This window comes from Chiloscyllium plagiosum, unplaced genomic scaffold, assembly GCF_037043375.1.
Source record: "Chiloscyllium plagiosum isolate Xiang-an unplaced genomic scaffold, Cpla_swu_hap1 HiC_scaffold_15, whole genome shotgun sequence".
Classification (NCBI taxonomy): domain Eukaryota; kingdom Metazoa; phylum Chordata; class Chondrichthyes; order Orectolobiformes; family Hemiscylliidae; genus Chiloscyllium; species Chiloscyllium plagiosum.
In genome coordinates, this window is record NW_028270153.1 from 37,432,708 (window position 1) to 37,451,350 (window position 18,643).

The 18,643-nt window shown below is 40.5% G+C and overlaps 1 protein-coding gene across 3 annotated transcripts in view; it reads right to left on the reverse strand.

The window, feature by feature from the left end:
* The window catches only part of LOC122560111 (brefeldin A-inhibited guanine nucleotide-exchange protein 2-like), a 102,548-nt gene that overhangs the window by 49,429 nt on the left and 34,476 nt on the right, over positions 1-18,643 (reverse strand). For all 3 annotated transcript variants that reach the window (XM_087994897.1, XM_043710359.2, XM_087994898.1), the window contains exons 10-15: positions 18,182-18,416; positions 16,448-16,547; positions 14,705-14,844; positions 5,247-5,355; positions 4,849-5,050; positions 237-348 (exon numbers count right to left, since the gene is read on the reverse strand). In XM_087994897.1, the coding sequence (XP_087851023.1) occupies positions 237-348; positions 4,849-5,050; positions 5,247-5,355; positions 14,705-14,844; positions 16,448-16,547; positions 18,182-18,416 (898 nt within the window). The remainder of the gene's footprint in view (positions 1-236; positions 349-4,848; positions 5,051-5,246; positions 5,356-14,704; positions 14,845-16,447; positions 16,548-18,181; positions 18,417-18,643) is intronic.

Genomic DNA, 18,643 nt, shown 5'->3' on the forward strand with positions numbered 1-18,643 from the left:
GTAATTCTAATCCTGAATTACCCAAAAAATACAGCATTTCTATGCTCAAAAACAATAAGTATGCATACTAATCTAAGGCAAAAGAAAACTTCTTTTATTCTATAACTTGGTTTTATTTGCTTTTAGGATATTGGCTATTTTATGTTCAGCAAATTTTGCATTCAGAAATTGAACAGAACATCATTGCCTAAGATAAGTGTTTTTAGTTGCTTATCATGAAATAATGTAAATCTTACAGAATCTAATCTTTCTTCCTGTTGAAGAAACTGTGCAATGTCTTCAGCTGCTGTGCCCAACATTCCTTGGTCTTGCAAGTACTGCACACCTTTCTTTGGTTTTCTGTTGAACCTGAAAATGAAGGAAAAGTTACTACTGCCATCATTGTCATTTAACAAGAGCTACTGCAGTCACACAGAAGAATTTTACAGGTTTTCTAAATTGTAATGTAAAATCCACATTTTTTAAAAATTTGGATTGTGGAAGGAAATGGCAAAGGACTGTTTTCAACTAAGAACTGTGGCAAGAGCTTGTGCACCTTCAAAAACAAGTTAATTGTAACTTATTGAGTGTGCTAACAAGAATTGCTTTGTGGGAGACATGGCATCATGGGTGTGTATGTTTAGTGTTAGCTTTGCTCAAGGCAGATCGCTGATTGGTCCTAATTGCACAAACCAAACATGGAGGCCAGAATTCATTAGGTTGACAAGGGATTGACTATTTGGCAAGGCAACAGAAAATGTGTGAACATAGGGGCAGGAGTCTCCAGACTGCAGGGAAAGGGTCTCCCTCACTCTACAGCCAAGTAGCCAAAACCCAGAAGATAGCTAACTGTTCTTTCCCAAGGATTGCCTTTAAGCTGTTGCCTCTAACCAGTTACTGAAAGACAAACAATTGGAGCGCCAATTGTCTTAATTCTGCAGTAAAGATCTTGTAAAGAAAAAGCAGCTTGGAGATCAGAAGACTTGGAAAGTGAAAGAAACCCCTCCAAATCTTATTGATTGGTGCTTTTGAGTGGTTTCCCCAGTTATTATTTTTCCACCCATAATATCCATTTTTGCTGATTCTTCTGTAAGCATTTGAGTATGCTTGTCCCTGTGTATGTGCATTTGTCCATGTGTTTAAGGAGGGGGTTAGAGATTCGGCGAGTGGACCCATATGTTGATACTTGGTATTTTTGTTTGATTGTGGCTAGGATCGCTTTATAATAAATAGTTGTTTCTTATTCAATATGGTCTGGTCCACGTTTTCTGTTCACATGAGTTCATCAGATTGGAAAATTTGGGTCTTGGAGCATTATGATTAAATATTTAACTTTTTGACTACCCTGGTAGTAATGGTGCTTAAACAAAGGCATGTACCTGATGCTTTTAACGCACAGTTATTTGTCAACCTACTGTAAAGCAGCAGAACATGCTGGAAGCTGAAACTAGTCTGACAATATTTCCATCAGCTCTGTTCAGGGCCCCAAACAGTCCTTCCAGGTGAGACAGAGGTTCACCTGCCTCTCTTCCAACCTAGTTTACTGCATCAGGTTTTCCCGATGTGGTCTTCTCTACATCGGGGAGACCAAACGTAAACTTAGGGAATAGTTCGCCAAGCATCTCAGCCGGGCTCACGGGGCAGACCGAACCTTCCAGTCACCACCCAGTTTAATTATCCTTCTCTCTCTCTCTTTCCGACAAGACCATCCTTGGCCTCCTCCATTGCCACAACAAACCAAACTGCAAATTGGAGGAACACATCTTCTGTCTGGGCAGCCTAGAGCCTGGAGGACTCAACACTGAGTTCTCCAATTTCAAACAACCTCCCTTCCTTTCCACTGACTCCCTTTCCAGCCCCAATACCTCCTTTTCTCCTCCACTTCCCGCTCCTCCGCCCTTGAACCCCACCCCTCCAATCGCCACCAGGACAGAACTCCACTGGTCCTCACCTACCACCCCACCAATCTCCAGATACATCATATCATCCGTCGTCATTTCCGCCACCTCCAAACAGACCCCACCACCAAGGATATATTTCCCTCCCCTCCCCTATCAGCGACTCATCTTCTGCCTAGGAACCCTCCAACCACAAGGGATGAATGCAGATTTCTCCAGCTTCCTCATTTCCCCTCCCCCCACCTTATCTCAGTCCCAACCCTCAGACTCAGCACCACCTTCTTGACCTGCAATCTTCTTCCCGACCTCTCCTCCCCCACCCCCTCTCCGGCCTATCACCTTCACCTTAACCTCCTTCCACCTATCGCATTCCCAACGCCTCTCCCCCAAGTCCCTCCTCCCTACCTTTTATCTTAGCCTGCTTGACACACCTTCCTCATTCCAGAAGAAGGGCTTATGCCCAAAACGTCGATTCTCCTGCTCCTTGGATGCTGCCTGACCTGCTGCGCTTTTCCAGGGACACACTTTTCATTTCTTTTTCTTACTAAGTTATTAATTATGGGTAAACTAATTTGTTTTGAAAGGATGGAACAATCTCTTTTGAGCAATGGGTTTAAGGGTCACTCATTAACAAAATAGCAATATTTATTTATGAACTATTCCATCAAAAATAAAGTTTCTGGTCGAAAACAAGAGGCTAGCAAGTAAATCAGTGCCAACAGTTGGCTAGGTGGCAGAATTTCACCAAGTCAGATGTATTCCATTCTGGGCTGTCCTGGTACGTCGAGTGTATGTTGCTGGTAAAGCACAGCAGGTCAGGCAGCATCCAAAGAGCAGGAGAATCTATGTTTCGGGCATAAGCCCTTTGTCAGGAATCTGGCAAGTGTAGCTTTGGCTCTTAATTTGTGTTTGACATCCAGATTCCCACCTCCCCCACCATCATTTACATTGTGATAAATCTATTCCACCCTATTGCATGAGTCACCTTATTGGCTTGTGTAAGGAAAATGGAATTGAAATTTACTCAGATATTCACAACAACCAAGATCATCTTTACCATAGAGAAAGTGGCAGAAGACGTCACAAAAGCTAAATCCCACTCCGACGCAGGTTTTTCCTTTCTCATGGGCCATCCATGGTATATATATGCGTGGGTGCAGAGGTAGCTTATCAATTAAAACATCAGCTGGTGCCATTTGTTTTGGATGGTCAGCATATTTCATTTGGAGAGCTGATGAGCCCTTATGGATATGGTCCCAGGTTACCTTTTGGGTGAAGGTTAGGGGACTTACTCAGCTGCTCTTTGGGACTGTTAACTGTGGAGAACACTGCATGTGAAATGTATGTAAACCTGCATGGGACTTTCCCCACCAGCTGGGGGTCATGGAGGGTGCCAGAAGCTTTTCAGTGGCACTGGGTGGGGCATGAGGATGGCATCAAGATGATGACATGAGGCATGAGGGCTGGAGAAAGGTTTCATATTTTAAACTCTTTAAAACTTTTCGCCATATTACTGGAGCCCCATGGCAGATTTTCCACCTTGCTTACTTTGAGAACTGACGGCCTCCTCAGCTCTTCCTAGGTCACTTGGCCCAACTTGCCATTATGTCCAGACAGTTAATCAGCCTTGAAATACCACGAGTATTCACATTACTACCTCCAATAGAATGAAGAGAAGCAAACTTTGGGCTAAATATCTACATTTGTACAGCATCACAGTTTTAGATGGTGCCAAAACTTTCTCCACGTCTTCCCAGTGATTTAATTCTTAGACTTACTCAAAATTTTTTTTGCTGATTCTGTTAAACTGCGCCCAAATCTTCTGCAACTCATGAGCTTGAGCCAGCTCCCATGCATTAGTGCAGGCTATTAACACCTGAAATTTTAAGCACCATATGACTAAATGTCATATTTCTGTTAATACTCACTCAGAGTTAAAATTCATTTGTTTGAGTAATTTGATTGCATCTTTGTAGCACCAGAATACCTTGCATTAAATATTGAGAATCTTCAATAATTGTAATATGTTAAATATTAGGGGCCAAGAGTTTCCAATTTGGATAAAATTGGCAATCTAGTCACAATTGTGCTAAGTCATAGAAGATTCTTTTGCCGAATTATCCTCTCAACTAGATTTGTTCATTGCAAAAGGTAAAACTTCCATGGACCAGGGAAACTGGACTGTATTTTCTTTGGAGAAAGTTTCTGCTAATAAATATTCCGATATATTAATTTTAGTAGCAAGCTGATCCTTTTTATATTGATAGAATTGTATTTATACCAAAAAGTACTTTGATTTGTATCTAGTCTACCACCTTAAGTAACCTGATGCTAAACAAATAAATATGTTATAAGTCATTCAGAATTGTTACTAGTTTCAATGGTGTGGTTTCCTAGAAACTTCAAATAATTTGCAAAACGTCTCTATGATCACCTTTGTACCAAAGAAAAAAAGTTTAATTTGAAAAATTGCCTTAAAGGCTCCTCGCAAAGGACTTTAATAATGTAAGTTCACAATAAAGATTAATTTGATTTGGGGCTCAAAATTCCTCCATCCTTCCTGCTAATTCAGTTGACTTTGGACAGATTTGACTTAAAATAAATGAAAGTAAGCAACAACTCTTGTCCTCTGACTCGAAGAGTGCATAACAACAATGTGACGCCTTTAAATCTTAATGTCCATTGAAGCAAAGACTAGGAGAAAGATAACATTAGTAGACAGTTTCCTCAGATGGAGCAGGCTTGATTTATCAAACAGCCTTCACCTTCCTCAATTTTGTATGCATAAAGTTACTGCAACTTTGTTAAATCCATTTTTTAAAAAGTTTAAATTAAATTTAATTTAAAGCCTGTGGCAACAGAAAGGGTAGTGGTAAGTGCATGCATTAATTTCATAAAATCCCACAAAACCAAACAGCAAGATTTAAAGCACAACAAATATTTAACTCCGCTATTAAAGTTGAGTACTCACAGATCGATCCCTTGCTCGATAATATCCTTTTGTTGTTTCAAAACTTCAAATTGCTCAGGATCATCTGCGGCACATGTCTGCGCACTGATACTCCCAACACCTGATGATATTGTGGAGTCAAAGGAATTTGTACTCCCTCGTCGGCGAGTAGCTTCCAAATGTTTCCCTTCACAATTCTCTTGCTCAGATGACTTCTCTTGACCTACACATTAATTTAGCGAGAACCTGATATTTCAGTTGTATTATTTACTAAGTGCACCTTGTTTAGAAATTGCTTATGACTTCTAAGGAAGGCTGTTTTTCTAAACATCACAATGTTAAATGCGAGGAGTAAAAATAATGAGGAAAGTAAAAGTTCGAGATTTGCAAGGCAGATAGCAGATGCTTTGCTAACTCACCAAGGTTCGTCTGAAGGTTTGGATTGATATATAAATCTTTACTCCACTCAACCATGCATTTTAGTATAGAAACTAAACATTCCAGTCCTTTCTTCCTCAGACTCAGTTCCTGAAAGATAGACAAACATTTCCTCAGTGGGACAAATTAAATAATTAAGAAAAGAAAATCTCGAAGAACCATAAACTCCATGCTTTTTCTTCTCCTTTTCTGATCAAGATTTACAAATATAAAACAATATGAGATTTGGATTTAATTCTTTGCGACAAAGAGAAACCCTCCTCTCAATACTTAAAATTTCAGGAGATCATAAAACTAACCGACCATCAGGGCACACATTTTCTAAAAGGAAACATGAATTAACTATTCATTTACAGCTACAAATATTTTTCTTCTGAAAACAAAATTTGCACTCCAATCATTCTGCAGTTAACTAGAAAACATGTACATTTGCTAAGGTTTATGATGAGCAGAATGGAAAATACCAAATTCCAGGCCCCCACGTCTGGCAAACATCAGAACTACCACAGGCCAAAACAGTTGAAGACAACGGAGAAAATCAGAACGTGTTTGCAGTTTATTCCTTCTGTAGCATTTTGATATAACTTGGATGTATACCTGATTACTTTAAAGAGCAGTTCAGAATCAACCACATTGCTGTGGATCTAAGGTGGGCAAAAACAGCAGATTTCATTCCCAAGAAAGGCATTTGTCAATCAAAGTGTAATAGAGATGTACAGCTTGGAAACAGACCCTTCGGTCCAATCCGTCCAGGTATCCCAACCTAATCTAATCTCACCTGCCAGCACCCGGCCCATATCCCTCCAAACCCTTGCTATTCATATACCCATCCAAATGCTTTTAAATGTTGCAATTGTACCAGCCTCCACCACATCCTCTGGCAGCTCATTCCATACACGTACCACCCTCAGCTTGAAAACGTTGCCCCTTAGGTCTCTTTTATATCTTTCCTCTCTCACCCTAAACTATGCCCTCTAGTCCTGGACTCCCCGACCCCAGGGAAAAGTCTTTGTCTATTTATCTGATCCATGCCCCTCAATTTTGTAAACCTGTATAAGGTCACCCCTTAGCCTCCGACGTACCAGGGAAAACAGCCCCAGCCTATTCAGCCGCTCCCTATGGCGCAAATCCTTCAACCTTGGCAACATTCTTGGAACTCTTTTCTGAACCCTTTCAAGTTTTACAACATCTTTCTGATAGGAAGGAGACCAAAATTGCACGCAATATTCCAACAGTGGTCTAACCAATGTCCCATACAGCCGCCACATGACCTCCCAACTCCTGTACTCAATACTCTGACCAATAAAGGAAAGCATACCAAACGCCTTTTTCACTATCCTATCTACCTGCGACTCCACTTTCAAGGAGCTATGAACCTGCACTCCAAGGTCTCTTTGTTCAGCCACACTCCCTGTGACCTTACCATTAAGTGTATAAGTCCTGTTAAGATTTGCTTTCCCAAAATGCAGCACCTTGCAGTTATCTGAATTAAACTCCATCTGCCACTTCTCAGCCCGTTGGCCCATCTGGTCAAGATCCTGTTGTAATCGGAGGTAACCCTCTTCGCTGACCACTACACCTCCAATTTTGGTGTCACCTGCAAACTTACTAACTGTACCTCTTATGCTCACATCCAAATCATTTATGTAAATGACAAAAAGTAGAGGACCCAGCACCAATCCTTGTGGCACACCACTGGCCACAGGCCTCCAGTTTGAAAAACAACCCTCCACCACCACCCTCTGTCTTCTACCTTTGAGCCAGTTCTGTATACAAATGGCTAGTTCTCCCTGCATTCCGTGAGATCTAACCTTGCTAATCATTCTCCCATGGGGAACCTTGTCGAATGCCTAACTGAAGTCCATATAGATCATATCTACAGCTCTGCCCTCTTCAATCCTCTTTGTTACTTCTTCAAAAAACACAATCAAGTTTGTGAGACATGATTTCCCACACACGAAGCCATGTTGACGATCCCGAATCAGTCTTTGCCTTTCCAAATACACGTACATCCTGTCCCTCAGGATTCCCTCCAACAACTTGCCCACCACCGAAGTCAAGCTCACTGGTCTATAGTTCCCTGGCTTGCCCTTACCACCCTTCTTAAACAGTGGCACCACGTTTGCCAACCTCCAGTCTTCCGGCACCTCACCTGTGACTATCGATGATACAAATATCTCAGCTAGAGGCCCAGCAATCACATCTCTAGCTTCCCACAGAGTTCTCGGGTACACCTGATCAGGTCCTGGAGATTTATCCACCTTTACCCGTTTCAAGACATCCAGCACTTCCCCCTCTGTAATCTGGACATTTTGGAAGATATCACCATCTATTTCCCTATAGGCTATATCTTCCATACCTTTCTCCACAGTAAATACTGATGCGAAATACTCATTTAGTATCTCCCCCATTTTCTGTGGCTCCACACAAAGGCTGCCTTGCTGATCTTTGAGGGGCCCTATTCTCTCCCTAGTTACCCTTTTGTCCTTAGCGTATTGGTAAAAACCCTTTGGATTCTCCTTAATTCTATCTGCCAATGCTATCTCATGTCCCCGTTTTGCCCTCCTGATTTCCCTCTTAAGTATACTCCTACTTTCTTTATACTCTTCTAAGGATTCACTCGATCTATCCTGTCTATTCCTTACATTGGCTTCCTTCTTTTTCTTAACCAAACCCTCAATTTCTTTCGTCATCCAGCATTCCCTATACCTACCAGCCTTTCCTTTCACCCTGACAGGAATATACTTTCTCTGGATTCTTGTTATCTCATTTCTGAAGGCTTCCCATTTTCCAGCAGTCCCTTTACCTGCAAACATCTGTCCCCAATCAACTTTTGAAAGTTCTTGCCTAACACCGTCAAAATTGGCCTTTCTCCAATTTAGAACTTCAGCTTTTAGATCTGGCCTATCCTTTGCCATCACTATTTTAAATCTAATAGTATAATGTCGCTGGCTCCAAAGTCCTCCCCCACTGACACCTCAGTCACCTGCCCTGCCTTATTTCCCAAGAGTAGGTCAAGTTTTGCACTTTCTCCAGTCGGTACATCCACATACTGAATCAGAAAATTGTCTTGCACGCACTTAAATTCTTCTCCATCTAAACCCTTAACACTACGGCAGTCCGTTTGTTTGCAAAGTTAAGATCCCCTACATCCTTGATCAGATGGGTTCAAATATAATCCGAGAGCATGAATCACAAAAGGTGAATGAGCAAGTACAGCAAGTAATTAGGAAAGCTAAAAGAATGTGATCAGTTAATAAGAGGGGAATTGAAGACTAAAGTAGGGAAGTTATGCTTCTGCCACACAGGACACTGGTGAGACCCCAGCTGAAGTGCTGGACACAGTATTGGTCAGTTCATTTAAGGAAGAATGTAAATTGTCGGAAGCAGTTCAGAGGTTTACTGAACAAACATTTGGAAGCAGAAGGTTAATTACGATGAAAGGATGTTGGGTTTGAATCTTAGTTCAAAGGAATAATGAGGTAACTTGATTGAAACATCAAAAGATCCTGAGAAATCTTGACAAGGTAGACCTAGGAAAGATATTTGCTCATATACACGAAGCAAGAGCTAGATGCCACTGTTCAAAAGTGAGTGGTCACTTCAAATAGAAAAGAGGAAACATTTTGTTTCCTCAAAAAGGGTCATGAGTTTGGAATTCTTTCCCTACAGAAGTGGCGAAAGCAGAGATCTGGAATATATTTTTAAGTTAAGTGGATGTATTGATCAACATCTATATTCTCCCATCTAAAATATGTTCCAGAGGGGGAGAAAAGATTGTCGGAGGGGGGCAATAGCATCCATGGCTAAGCAAGGAAATAAAATATGACAAAGACAGCAACTAAGACATACAATATTACGAAGGCTAAAGAATCAGGGAAATTCAAAAGACCAACATAGGGTTACTAAAGAAAGTAACAAAAAGACCAAAGGTAAATTATGATAAAGAGAACTAGTGCAAAATTTAAAAAGAGAATAGTTAGAGTGAGTGATGTTAGAGGGTGACACTTAGAGGAGAACACAAATCAATATTTTGCTTCAGTTTTCATGGTGGAAGACATTAAAATCATCTCAATAGTAACAAGTTATTCAGAGGTTATAGAAAAAGAGGAATTTAAAACAATCACCATCACTAGGGAAAATGCACTGAGGAAATTATTGGAATTCATGGCAGGCAAGTCCCAATGGCCTGATGGCCTACACCCTAGGGACTTAAAAGAAGTGGTGACAGAAACAGTGGATACAGTGGTTATAATATTTTAAAATTCCCTGGATGCTGGAAAAGTTCCAGTGGATTGGAAAAATGCTAATGTAACATCCTTATTCAAAAAAGGAAGGAGGCAGAAAACAGGAAAATATAAACCAGTTACTTTAATGTTTGTCTATCTAACAGATAAATCTTGTTGGAATAATTTGCTCGATTTCTCCAAAGAGTTAATAAACTAAGTGGACAACAGGAAAATTCTGGAAAAATGAGCGGTCTTCCAGAAGGCATCTGATAAGGGCCCGCATAAAATGTTATTAGACAAAGTAAGATCTCATGGGGTTCAGGAATAAAATATTAGCTTGAATAGCGGATTAGTGAACCAACAGAAATTAGACACAGTCAGGATAAATAGATCTTTTTCTGGTTAGAAAGCTGTCGCTAGAGTTATCATTCAATTAACATGCTGCTCAGCTCTTGTAAAGAGAGCACCAGTTACAACAAGATGCAATGGCATGCTGCCAACTTCCGAGATGTCCTTGGGTTCATAGCTGATATTGAGAAGCTAGCAGAGATTAAGTTCAAGGCCACAGTGATTTTGATAGTCAGTTGCAGAGCATAACGAGTACTGCAAGGTGCAAGGTCATGGAAATGAGGGCACAGATTGTCTGTGATCACCTGCACAGGCACTGGGTCTTGGACATAAGAGTCATAGGGTCAGACAGCACAGAAACAGACCCTTCGGTCCAAGCCGTTCCTGCGCAACATAATCCCAAACGAGACTAGCCCCACCTGTCTGCTCCTGGCCAATATTCCTCCAAACCTTTCCTATTAACGTACTTATCCAAACGTCTTTTAAACGTAATTGCACCCACGTCCATCGCTTCCTCAGAAAGTTCATTCCACGTGAACCACCCTTTTGTGGAAAAAAGGAAGTTGCTCTTCATAGTGTTATGACATGGGGTAAACCCTCCTGCTTAATTTAAACCAGCAACACAAGAGATTTACCCTGTTCAGTAATCTGTGAAAACTCAAGTGGCCAAGACCAGTTTAAGAAATAAAGCTGTTCATTTTTACTTTAAGTATACCAGAGAATAATTAACTAGCAACTACTTATAACTCCTTCCTCTAAACTATCTTTTACCTTCCTCTTCTCCAATGCTAGTCCAATACAGCCCCCCCGATTAAGGTTTACTAAAAATTCAAGTTTTCAAAATGAGCCAGATGTTCAAAGTTTGTGAGAAGATTTGTAGCTCGGGTGCTCGTTGCTGTGGTTGTGTTCGCCGAGCTGGAAGTTTTTGTTGCAAACGTTTCGTCTCTTGTCTAGGTGACATCCTCGGTGCTTGGGAGCCTCCTGTGAAGCGCTTCTGTGATGTTTCCTCCGGCATTTATAGTGGCCTGTCCCTGCCGCTTCCGGTTGTCAGTTTCAGCTGTCCGCTGTCGTGGCCGGTATATTGGGTCCAGGTCTGTGTGTTTGTTAATGGAGTGCCATGCTTCTAGGAATTCCCTGGCTGTTCTTTGTTTCGCTTGCCCTATAATGGTAGTGTTGTCCCAGTCCAATTCATGTTGCTTGTCGTCTGCATGTGTGGCTACTAGGGATAGCTGGTGGTGTCGTTTCGTGGCTAGTTGATGTTCGTGGATGCGGATCGTTAGCTGTCTTCCTGTTTGTCCTATAGTGTTTTGTGCAGTCCTTGCATGGGATTTTGTACACTACATTAGTTTTGCTCATGTTGGGTATCGGGTCCTTCGTTCTGGTGAGTTGTTGTCTGAGTGTGGCTGTTGGTTTGTGTGCTGTTATAAGTCCTAGTGGTCGCAGTAGTCTGGCTGTCATTTCAGAGATGTTCTTGATGTATGTAGTGTGGCTAGTCCTTTGAGTTGCGGCATGTCCTCGCTCTGTTGTCTTTCCCTTCGGCATCTGTTGATGAAATTGCGAGGATATCCGTTTTTGGCGAATACCTTGTATAGGTGTTCTTCTTCCTCTTTTTGCAGTTCTGGTGTGCTGCAGTGTGTTGTGGCCCTTTTGAATAGTGTCTTGATGCAACTTTGTTTTTGTGTATTGGGGTGGTTGCTTTCATAGTTCAGGACTTGGTCTGTGTGTGTGGCTTTCTTGTGTACCTTAGTGGTGAATTCTCAGTTTGGTGTTCTCTGTACCCTCACGTCTAGGAATGGGAGTTAGTTGTCCTTTTCTTCCTCTCTCGTGAATCGGATTCCTGTGAGTGTGGAGTTGATGATCCGGTGTGTTTTCTCTATTTCCGTGTTTTTAATGATTACAAAGGTGTCATCAACGTATCTGACCCAGAGTTTGGGTTGAATTTTTGATAAGACTGTTTGTTCTAACCTTTGCATTACTGTTTCTGCTATGAGTCCCGAGATCGGTGAGCCCATGGGTGTTCCGTTGATTTGTTCGTATATCTGGTTGTTGAATGTGAAGTGTGTTGTGAGGTACAAGTCCAGTAGTTTAAGTATGCCGTCTTTGTTGATGGGTTCAACATCCTGTTGTCTGTTATGTCTGTTCAGCAGGTTGGCTATTGTTTCTCTGGCTAAGGCTTTGTCAATAGAGGTGAACAGTGCCGTTACGTTGAATGAGACCATGGTTTCTTCCTTGTCTATGTGTATATTTCTGATGATGTCCAAGAATTCCTGTGTTGATTCTATAGAGTGTCTGGATCCGCTGATCAGGTGTTTCAGTTTCTGCTGTAGTTCTTTAGCCAGTTATCAACTCCACACTCACAGGAATCCGATTCACGAAAGAGGAAGAAAAGAACAACCAACTCCCATTCCTAGACGTGAGGGTACAGAGAACACCAAACGGAGAATTCACCACTAAGGTACACAGGAAAGCCACACACACAGACCAAGTCCTGAACTATGAAAGCAACCACCCCAATACACAAAAACAAAGTTGCATCAAGACACTATTCAAAAGGGCCACAACACACTGCAGCACACCAGAACTGCAAAAAGAGGAAGAGAAACACTTATACAAGGTATTCGCCAAAAACGGATGTCCTCGCAATTTCATCAACAGATGCCCAAGGGAAAGACAACAGAACGAGGACATGCCGCAACTCAAAGGACTAGCCACACTACATACATCAAGAACATCTCTGAAATGACAGCCAGACTACTGCGACCACTAGGACTTATAACAGCACACAAACCAACAGCCACTCTCAGACAACAACTCACCAGAACGAAGGACCTGATACCCAGCATGAGCAAAACTAATGTAGTGTACAAAATCCCATGCAAGGACTGCACAAAACACTATATAGGACAAACAGGAAGACAGCTAACGATCCGCATCCACGAACATCAACTAGCCACGAAACGACACGACCAGCTATCCCTAGTAGCCACACATGCAGACGACAAGCAACATGAATTGGACTGGGACAACACTACCATTATAGGGCAAGCGAAACAAAGAACAGCCAGGGAATTCCTAGAAGCATGGCACTCATCGACAAACTCCATTAACAAACACATCGACCTGGACCCAATATACCGGCCACGACAGCGGACAGCTGAAACTGACAACCGGAAGCGGCAGGGACAGGCCACTATAAATGCCGGAGGAAACACCACAGAAGCGCTTCACAGGAGGCTCCCAAACACTGAGGATGTCACCTAGACAGGGGACGAAACGTTTGCAACAAAAACTTCCAGCTCGGCGAACAGAACCACAGCAACAAGCCAGATGTCTTCCTCTGTCTTCTTCTTCTTAGGGATTTCTGTTGCACAGGTCACTGGTTGATAAAGGTACCTTTAAGACAGTGATTTTTTGGACAGTTTCTGCATGCTTGTTTGGCAGTTCTCCTCCAAACTGTTCAATTTTCCCCAGCCTTATACCCTCAAAACATTAGATTGTCACTGTCTTTTAAGATTGTCCATATACTAAACTCAAACTTGATTGGAGTTTGGTATATTTTGGGGTATAATTTAAACTCATTGGCTGAATTTGAATTTGTTTTTGTTGTCTCCATGCAACCCAGCAAATCTAGCTTTCAACCATTGTTACCTTATCCAGAACACTTGGTGTTGTCTGGTAATGCTGCTAGCTTTTAACTCTCTAAAAAAGGTGCAATACAGATCTTCATAACAATAATCATTTTTAAAGCTCTCTCCTCTCACCTTAAAAACGTGACCCTTTGTCTTTAAATCCTTATTTCTCGGAAATATTGGAGTCTTCCGGGGAAAAACCAGATTTGAGTAAATGACTTCTGTGTCCTTCCTGCCCTTCTTAATCTGCTGCATCCTCCTTCTGCTTGGATTTCTGCCTTTCTGGCAGGATATTGAACATCATCACTTCCGGGCCAAAGATCTGTTAACCAGGCCCCATTGCCAGATGAAGCCTTCCTTTTAAACAGATGGTAGCTCAACTGCATCTTGGCAGTCTTGCACCCACTCTTTTCCCTCACGATGCTAGAGAGGTGCTCAAACCCTCAAAGCCAAAGCGCTGCATGTCCATTCTTTCGGTCATCTGTGCTGCACTAAGGGCAGTCCTTGATTAACAGCTGTCACTTTTAACCCTGACCCTCATAAGGCCAGGATTACTGCCTTTACTATCATATAGGTGGTTCTCTTTTAAAAGGCAAAACTAACTGTGTCACTACCAAAATCAGAAATTTATAATTTGAAAAGCACTTTTCAATTGGCCTGAAATGGACAAGGTGTGGAGTTCCTGCCTTGCTGACTCCCCACAATGCTTACTATTGCCAGGCTAAGACTTGGTACTTTGATATTTAAAACATCACCTTGTGCATTTGGTCCTCTTACAAAATCTTATGGTGAAAGGACAGAAATCAATCCAGTGACATAGAGCTACATTTGACACAACAAAGTGGCTTATGAATGTTTTAAATCTCAACTTATGAAGGATTAGCATTTGATAAGTGAAGGCAAGACAAGATATTTATAACCAAAGTGCCAATGTAGTGCTTAAAAACAAGGTAAGTAAAATTGCAAACATTCAAACAATATCAATTTTTCATAATCTCTTGCACACTTTCCACTGTGTCTCACTTCCACATATTTTTCGTAAGCAGATAGGCCTTGCTTTGATTGCATAGAGACTCTCTTATGGATTGAAGTTCAGACTTAAATGCATTACTTGAAAACTAAGTGCAGAATATTTGACTGTCAAATCGCTTGAGCGTTGTAATTACAAGATCTGGAATCTAACATGCCACTAACTTTACACCATTCTTCCAATTATTCAGAAACTCAGGTTACCTGCAGAAGCGTCATCCCCAATTCCTGACCACTTCGTCCCTGAGCAATTTTTGACAAATCATTCACAAGACGTTCAAATATATTTGCAGCATTTAAATCACAGTCATAGTTCACATAAATATCCACGACACACTGAGCATCTGAAATATACGAAAACAAAATTTGATGTTAGGATTGGTTTCCTTTCAGCTGAAGTGATTACATTGGCCTGTATTTGTTTTAACTAAGGAAGTTAACAACGTTTAATCTCAAAACGAAGTAAATGTTTATTGGATATCCTGCACAGCCAAAGCTCTGTCAAATTTATATTTGCAAATCACATTCTGTCTGTTGTATTTTGCAGTGACTTTAAAATGGACTTCTGGAAATGAAAGCTTGTATCTTAGGAAATATCACTTGTGCACAGAATTTTTATTCTCTGTATTTTCACTCTGAACTCCTGCACCACAAAGTACCAGGAAGCTTAGAGGGAACTCTGCATACAGGTTATTCTTCTGTTCACTTCGTACATCTTGCAGCAAATGAAGTAGACCAAGGTCAAGCTGACATCTGTTTCAACAGCTAGATATTTTTTGTAATATGCTGCTTGCCTTTCGCCTGTTTCAGGTGTGCCACTTTGCATCAAGCTTGGATGACAAGGAAACTCTCCCATTCTTAGGGATTCCCATAGACATACTCTGCAGATTTAAAGGTCGATAACCAACCTGCCTGGCCACATGAAGAACACACATTTAATGGCAATCAAGTTCTAAATGGAACTTGAAACTGAATCCTCTGTTCTGGAAGCAGGGACACTAACACTGAATCATAAGCTCTCCACAGAATATTACATAGTCAAGAAATGTAATCTTTGTTTAAAAAAATGAATTGCCAATTCCAACTATCTCAAAATATTACTGTTACTTCAGATTCAAATCCAACTGTAATGGTGTTAAGCCAAACGATTCTGAGAACATATCATATTCCAGAAAGACTGCTGCCTTGGAAAACAGCCAAGTTACAGTACATCAGATAGAGATTGTATATGATATATAGTATACTTCAACACACACAGTTTTCATCATTTGCATCTTTTTCTCCTTCGCACAAATACGAGGAACTGTTAGCTGTTTCCAAGAAACGATCATGTGGTTCACTTGGATCAGTATCAAACACCGATCAATTTTATAAATTTGGATGTGGACTTGCACAGTACTTCTTTATCTGAAAATGTGTTGCTGGAAAAGCGCCTTCTTCAGGAGGGCTCATGCCCGAAACGTCGATTCTCCTGCTCCTTGGATGCTGCCTGACCTGCTGCACTTTTCCAGCAACACATTTTCAGGTCTGATCTCCAGCATCTGCAGTCCTCACTTTCTCCCAGTACTTCTTTGTGTACAGTTCAAATACTATTAAAATTGGGTTCAAAAAGCTCAAACAATTATTGGTTACAAATTATTTTTCAATCATACACTCAAGCTTTAAAAACAATTAATATTCATAACCTGGCTTTTAAGCAGCCATTAATCCCTATTACAGAAAGTTGCCATATCTTCTTTGTTGGTGCAAGGATGACATTCTCAAAATGGTGTCTAGATTCTGGAGATATGAAATGAGAGGGAAAAATAACATACCTGGCATTCAAATATCACAACTGAAGTAATACATGGAAAAATGAATTTCTCAGCTGTGCTAAATAAAAAACTTAAGACATTAGTCAAAGTACAGGCTACTAGGATAAGGTGAAAGTGTTGTAAAACAAGCTACCTGCACAAATCCTGGTCAGAGTTTGAATGACCATCCATTTATGCTCAAATGTGCTGGAGGATGTTTCCAAAATATTCAGAAAAATCTCTTTGAAGAAAACCTGCTCAATTGGAGAAACAGGAGTTAATAGATCTAATTACTAAAACCATACACCATTCAACTTTACAAATTTCAACATTTTTCCCTAGCTGGGATCTTGTATCTATGTAAACTTGATCAAATCATATTTATCATACACTGGCATAACAGAACATTCTTTTAACCTGAATGTTTGGCCTAATCTTCCAAGCACTTTTGTTAAATGTAAACGTTCTTAAGTGTGTTTGACTGGAAGGAAATTGGATGAGATGAAAAAGTTACATAAGGAATTCATATGAGTGGATGTAATCTGTCACTTAAGCTAGTTTTGGTCAAACAAAAAACAAGGATGGGACTCAAACAGTGAGATATTTATCAACTGGAGAGGAGATGACTGCAGAAAAGTAGACTGAGGAAGTAAATGTTCTAAACAGAGATTGTATCGGGATGTGGCATCATGGTGGTCAAAGGAAGTACTACAACAATGCTGTGAAGGTTTCACTTCAGAGTGTGTCTCATTTTTGTGCCCTGGCAACTCCAAGTTAAAATCAGTTCAACTTTCTTAGAAGGCAAGCACATCCAAAGACACAATCAAACTGCACAGATCAAAAATGCAATGAAACAATTCATCCAAACTTAATAGTTTGCACCATCCTGTCCAATTTGTAGCAGAACCTGGACAAAGATCAACCTTAGCAGTCACATACATAATCACCCGTACAAAACACCCCAGATGAAGAAACTATCAATCACCACTGCCTCATAAGATGAGCAAAAAACAAAAAAGACCATATGTAATCATGAGTATTTCTTTTGCTTAAAGCTACTCAGTCATAAAAATCTGGGTAATGTACAATACTAAATGACTGCCACCAATTCCATTTTTTTTTTAAGTTCAGGATATTAAGACTTTGGCATTTAAGTAAATCCTAACATGACTCAGATTCTAAAATCAGGACTTCTTTTGAAATATGACTTGCACCCATTCATCCATTTTATGGTTGACTTCACTGGAAATCTTCATTGGTGTAAGTTAAGAGGTTGTCTTTCTGTTTTATTGCTGAAACATTACATGCAAATTTGTGGACTGACTTCCTGTAGCAAGCCAGTTTTGCATGTTATTCCTATGCCAATTTTAGATGAAACATGTTATGCCTGCAATGACAGTAACAGCACGATAACCACTTTGAAAAAACTGTCAACTATTTCTGGGCACGAATAAGGCTTCCAATATTTGGATCCAACCATGGGCCATGTTCTCAACAGGTGCTGTTATGACTGCCTATTATATTCAGCATTTTTTGTCTTTCCTACCTCGTCACAGAAGTTACTCTCTCACCAGCTTTTGGTAGATCTACTCAAATCTATTCCCCAGGGAACTTAATTCCTCACCAGAGCAGCATTCAGGCAGATGTTGGCCTAAATGTACAATTAGCTGATTGAAACCACATATTAAGCACAAGGCTGAAAAAGAAAACATACATTTCGGGTACAACACTTCAGTTTTGCGCAAATAGTGCTTGTAGGAAAGTTCAATGGTTTTACAGGCATGGCGAATAGATTAGAAAAGTTATCACATAACCATAATTGAATTGTACACAGAAACTACACCCAATGTATTAGCATCACAAAAATAGTTAGATGTTAAAGTCATACCTCAATTTGCATTTTTAAATGAATCTTGAAGTGCGAGAGAAGTGTAAGAAAAATAGCCAGTGAAAGTTCAAACACATCTGGCACACAGGAGACGCCATTTTTGGATAATGCCACACATAGATACTGCTTAATTGCATTGATGAACATTTCATTTGTTTTGAAGACTGGACCAGCATTTTGAAGAACTGACAACAGTAGTTGCAGTGAAATTATCTTCGACCTCAGCTCATGGGACCTTGGCAAAAAAGGTTATGCATACAATTAAATAATAAATGCAATTATACTCTCTTCCATGATAAGTGCCAGAACCAACTGCCATTTAAAATTCAACATAATATTTAAATCTGAAATACTTGGATTGAATGCTTCTTAAAACAATTCCTTATGTTCAGCAGCCAGTGCTGGAAAGTAGCAAATATAACCAAAACTGGATTTGATGTTTCTCCATTTTGTTTTCGAAAA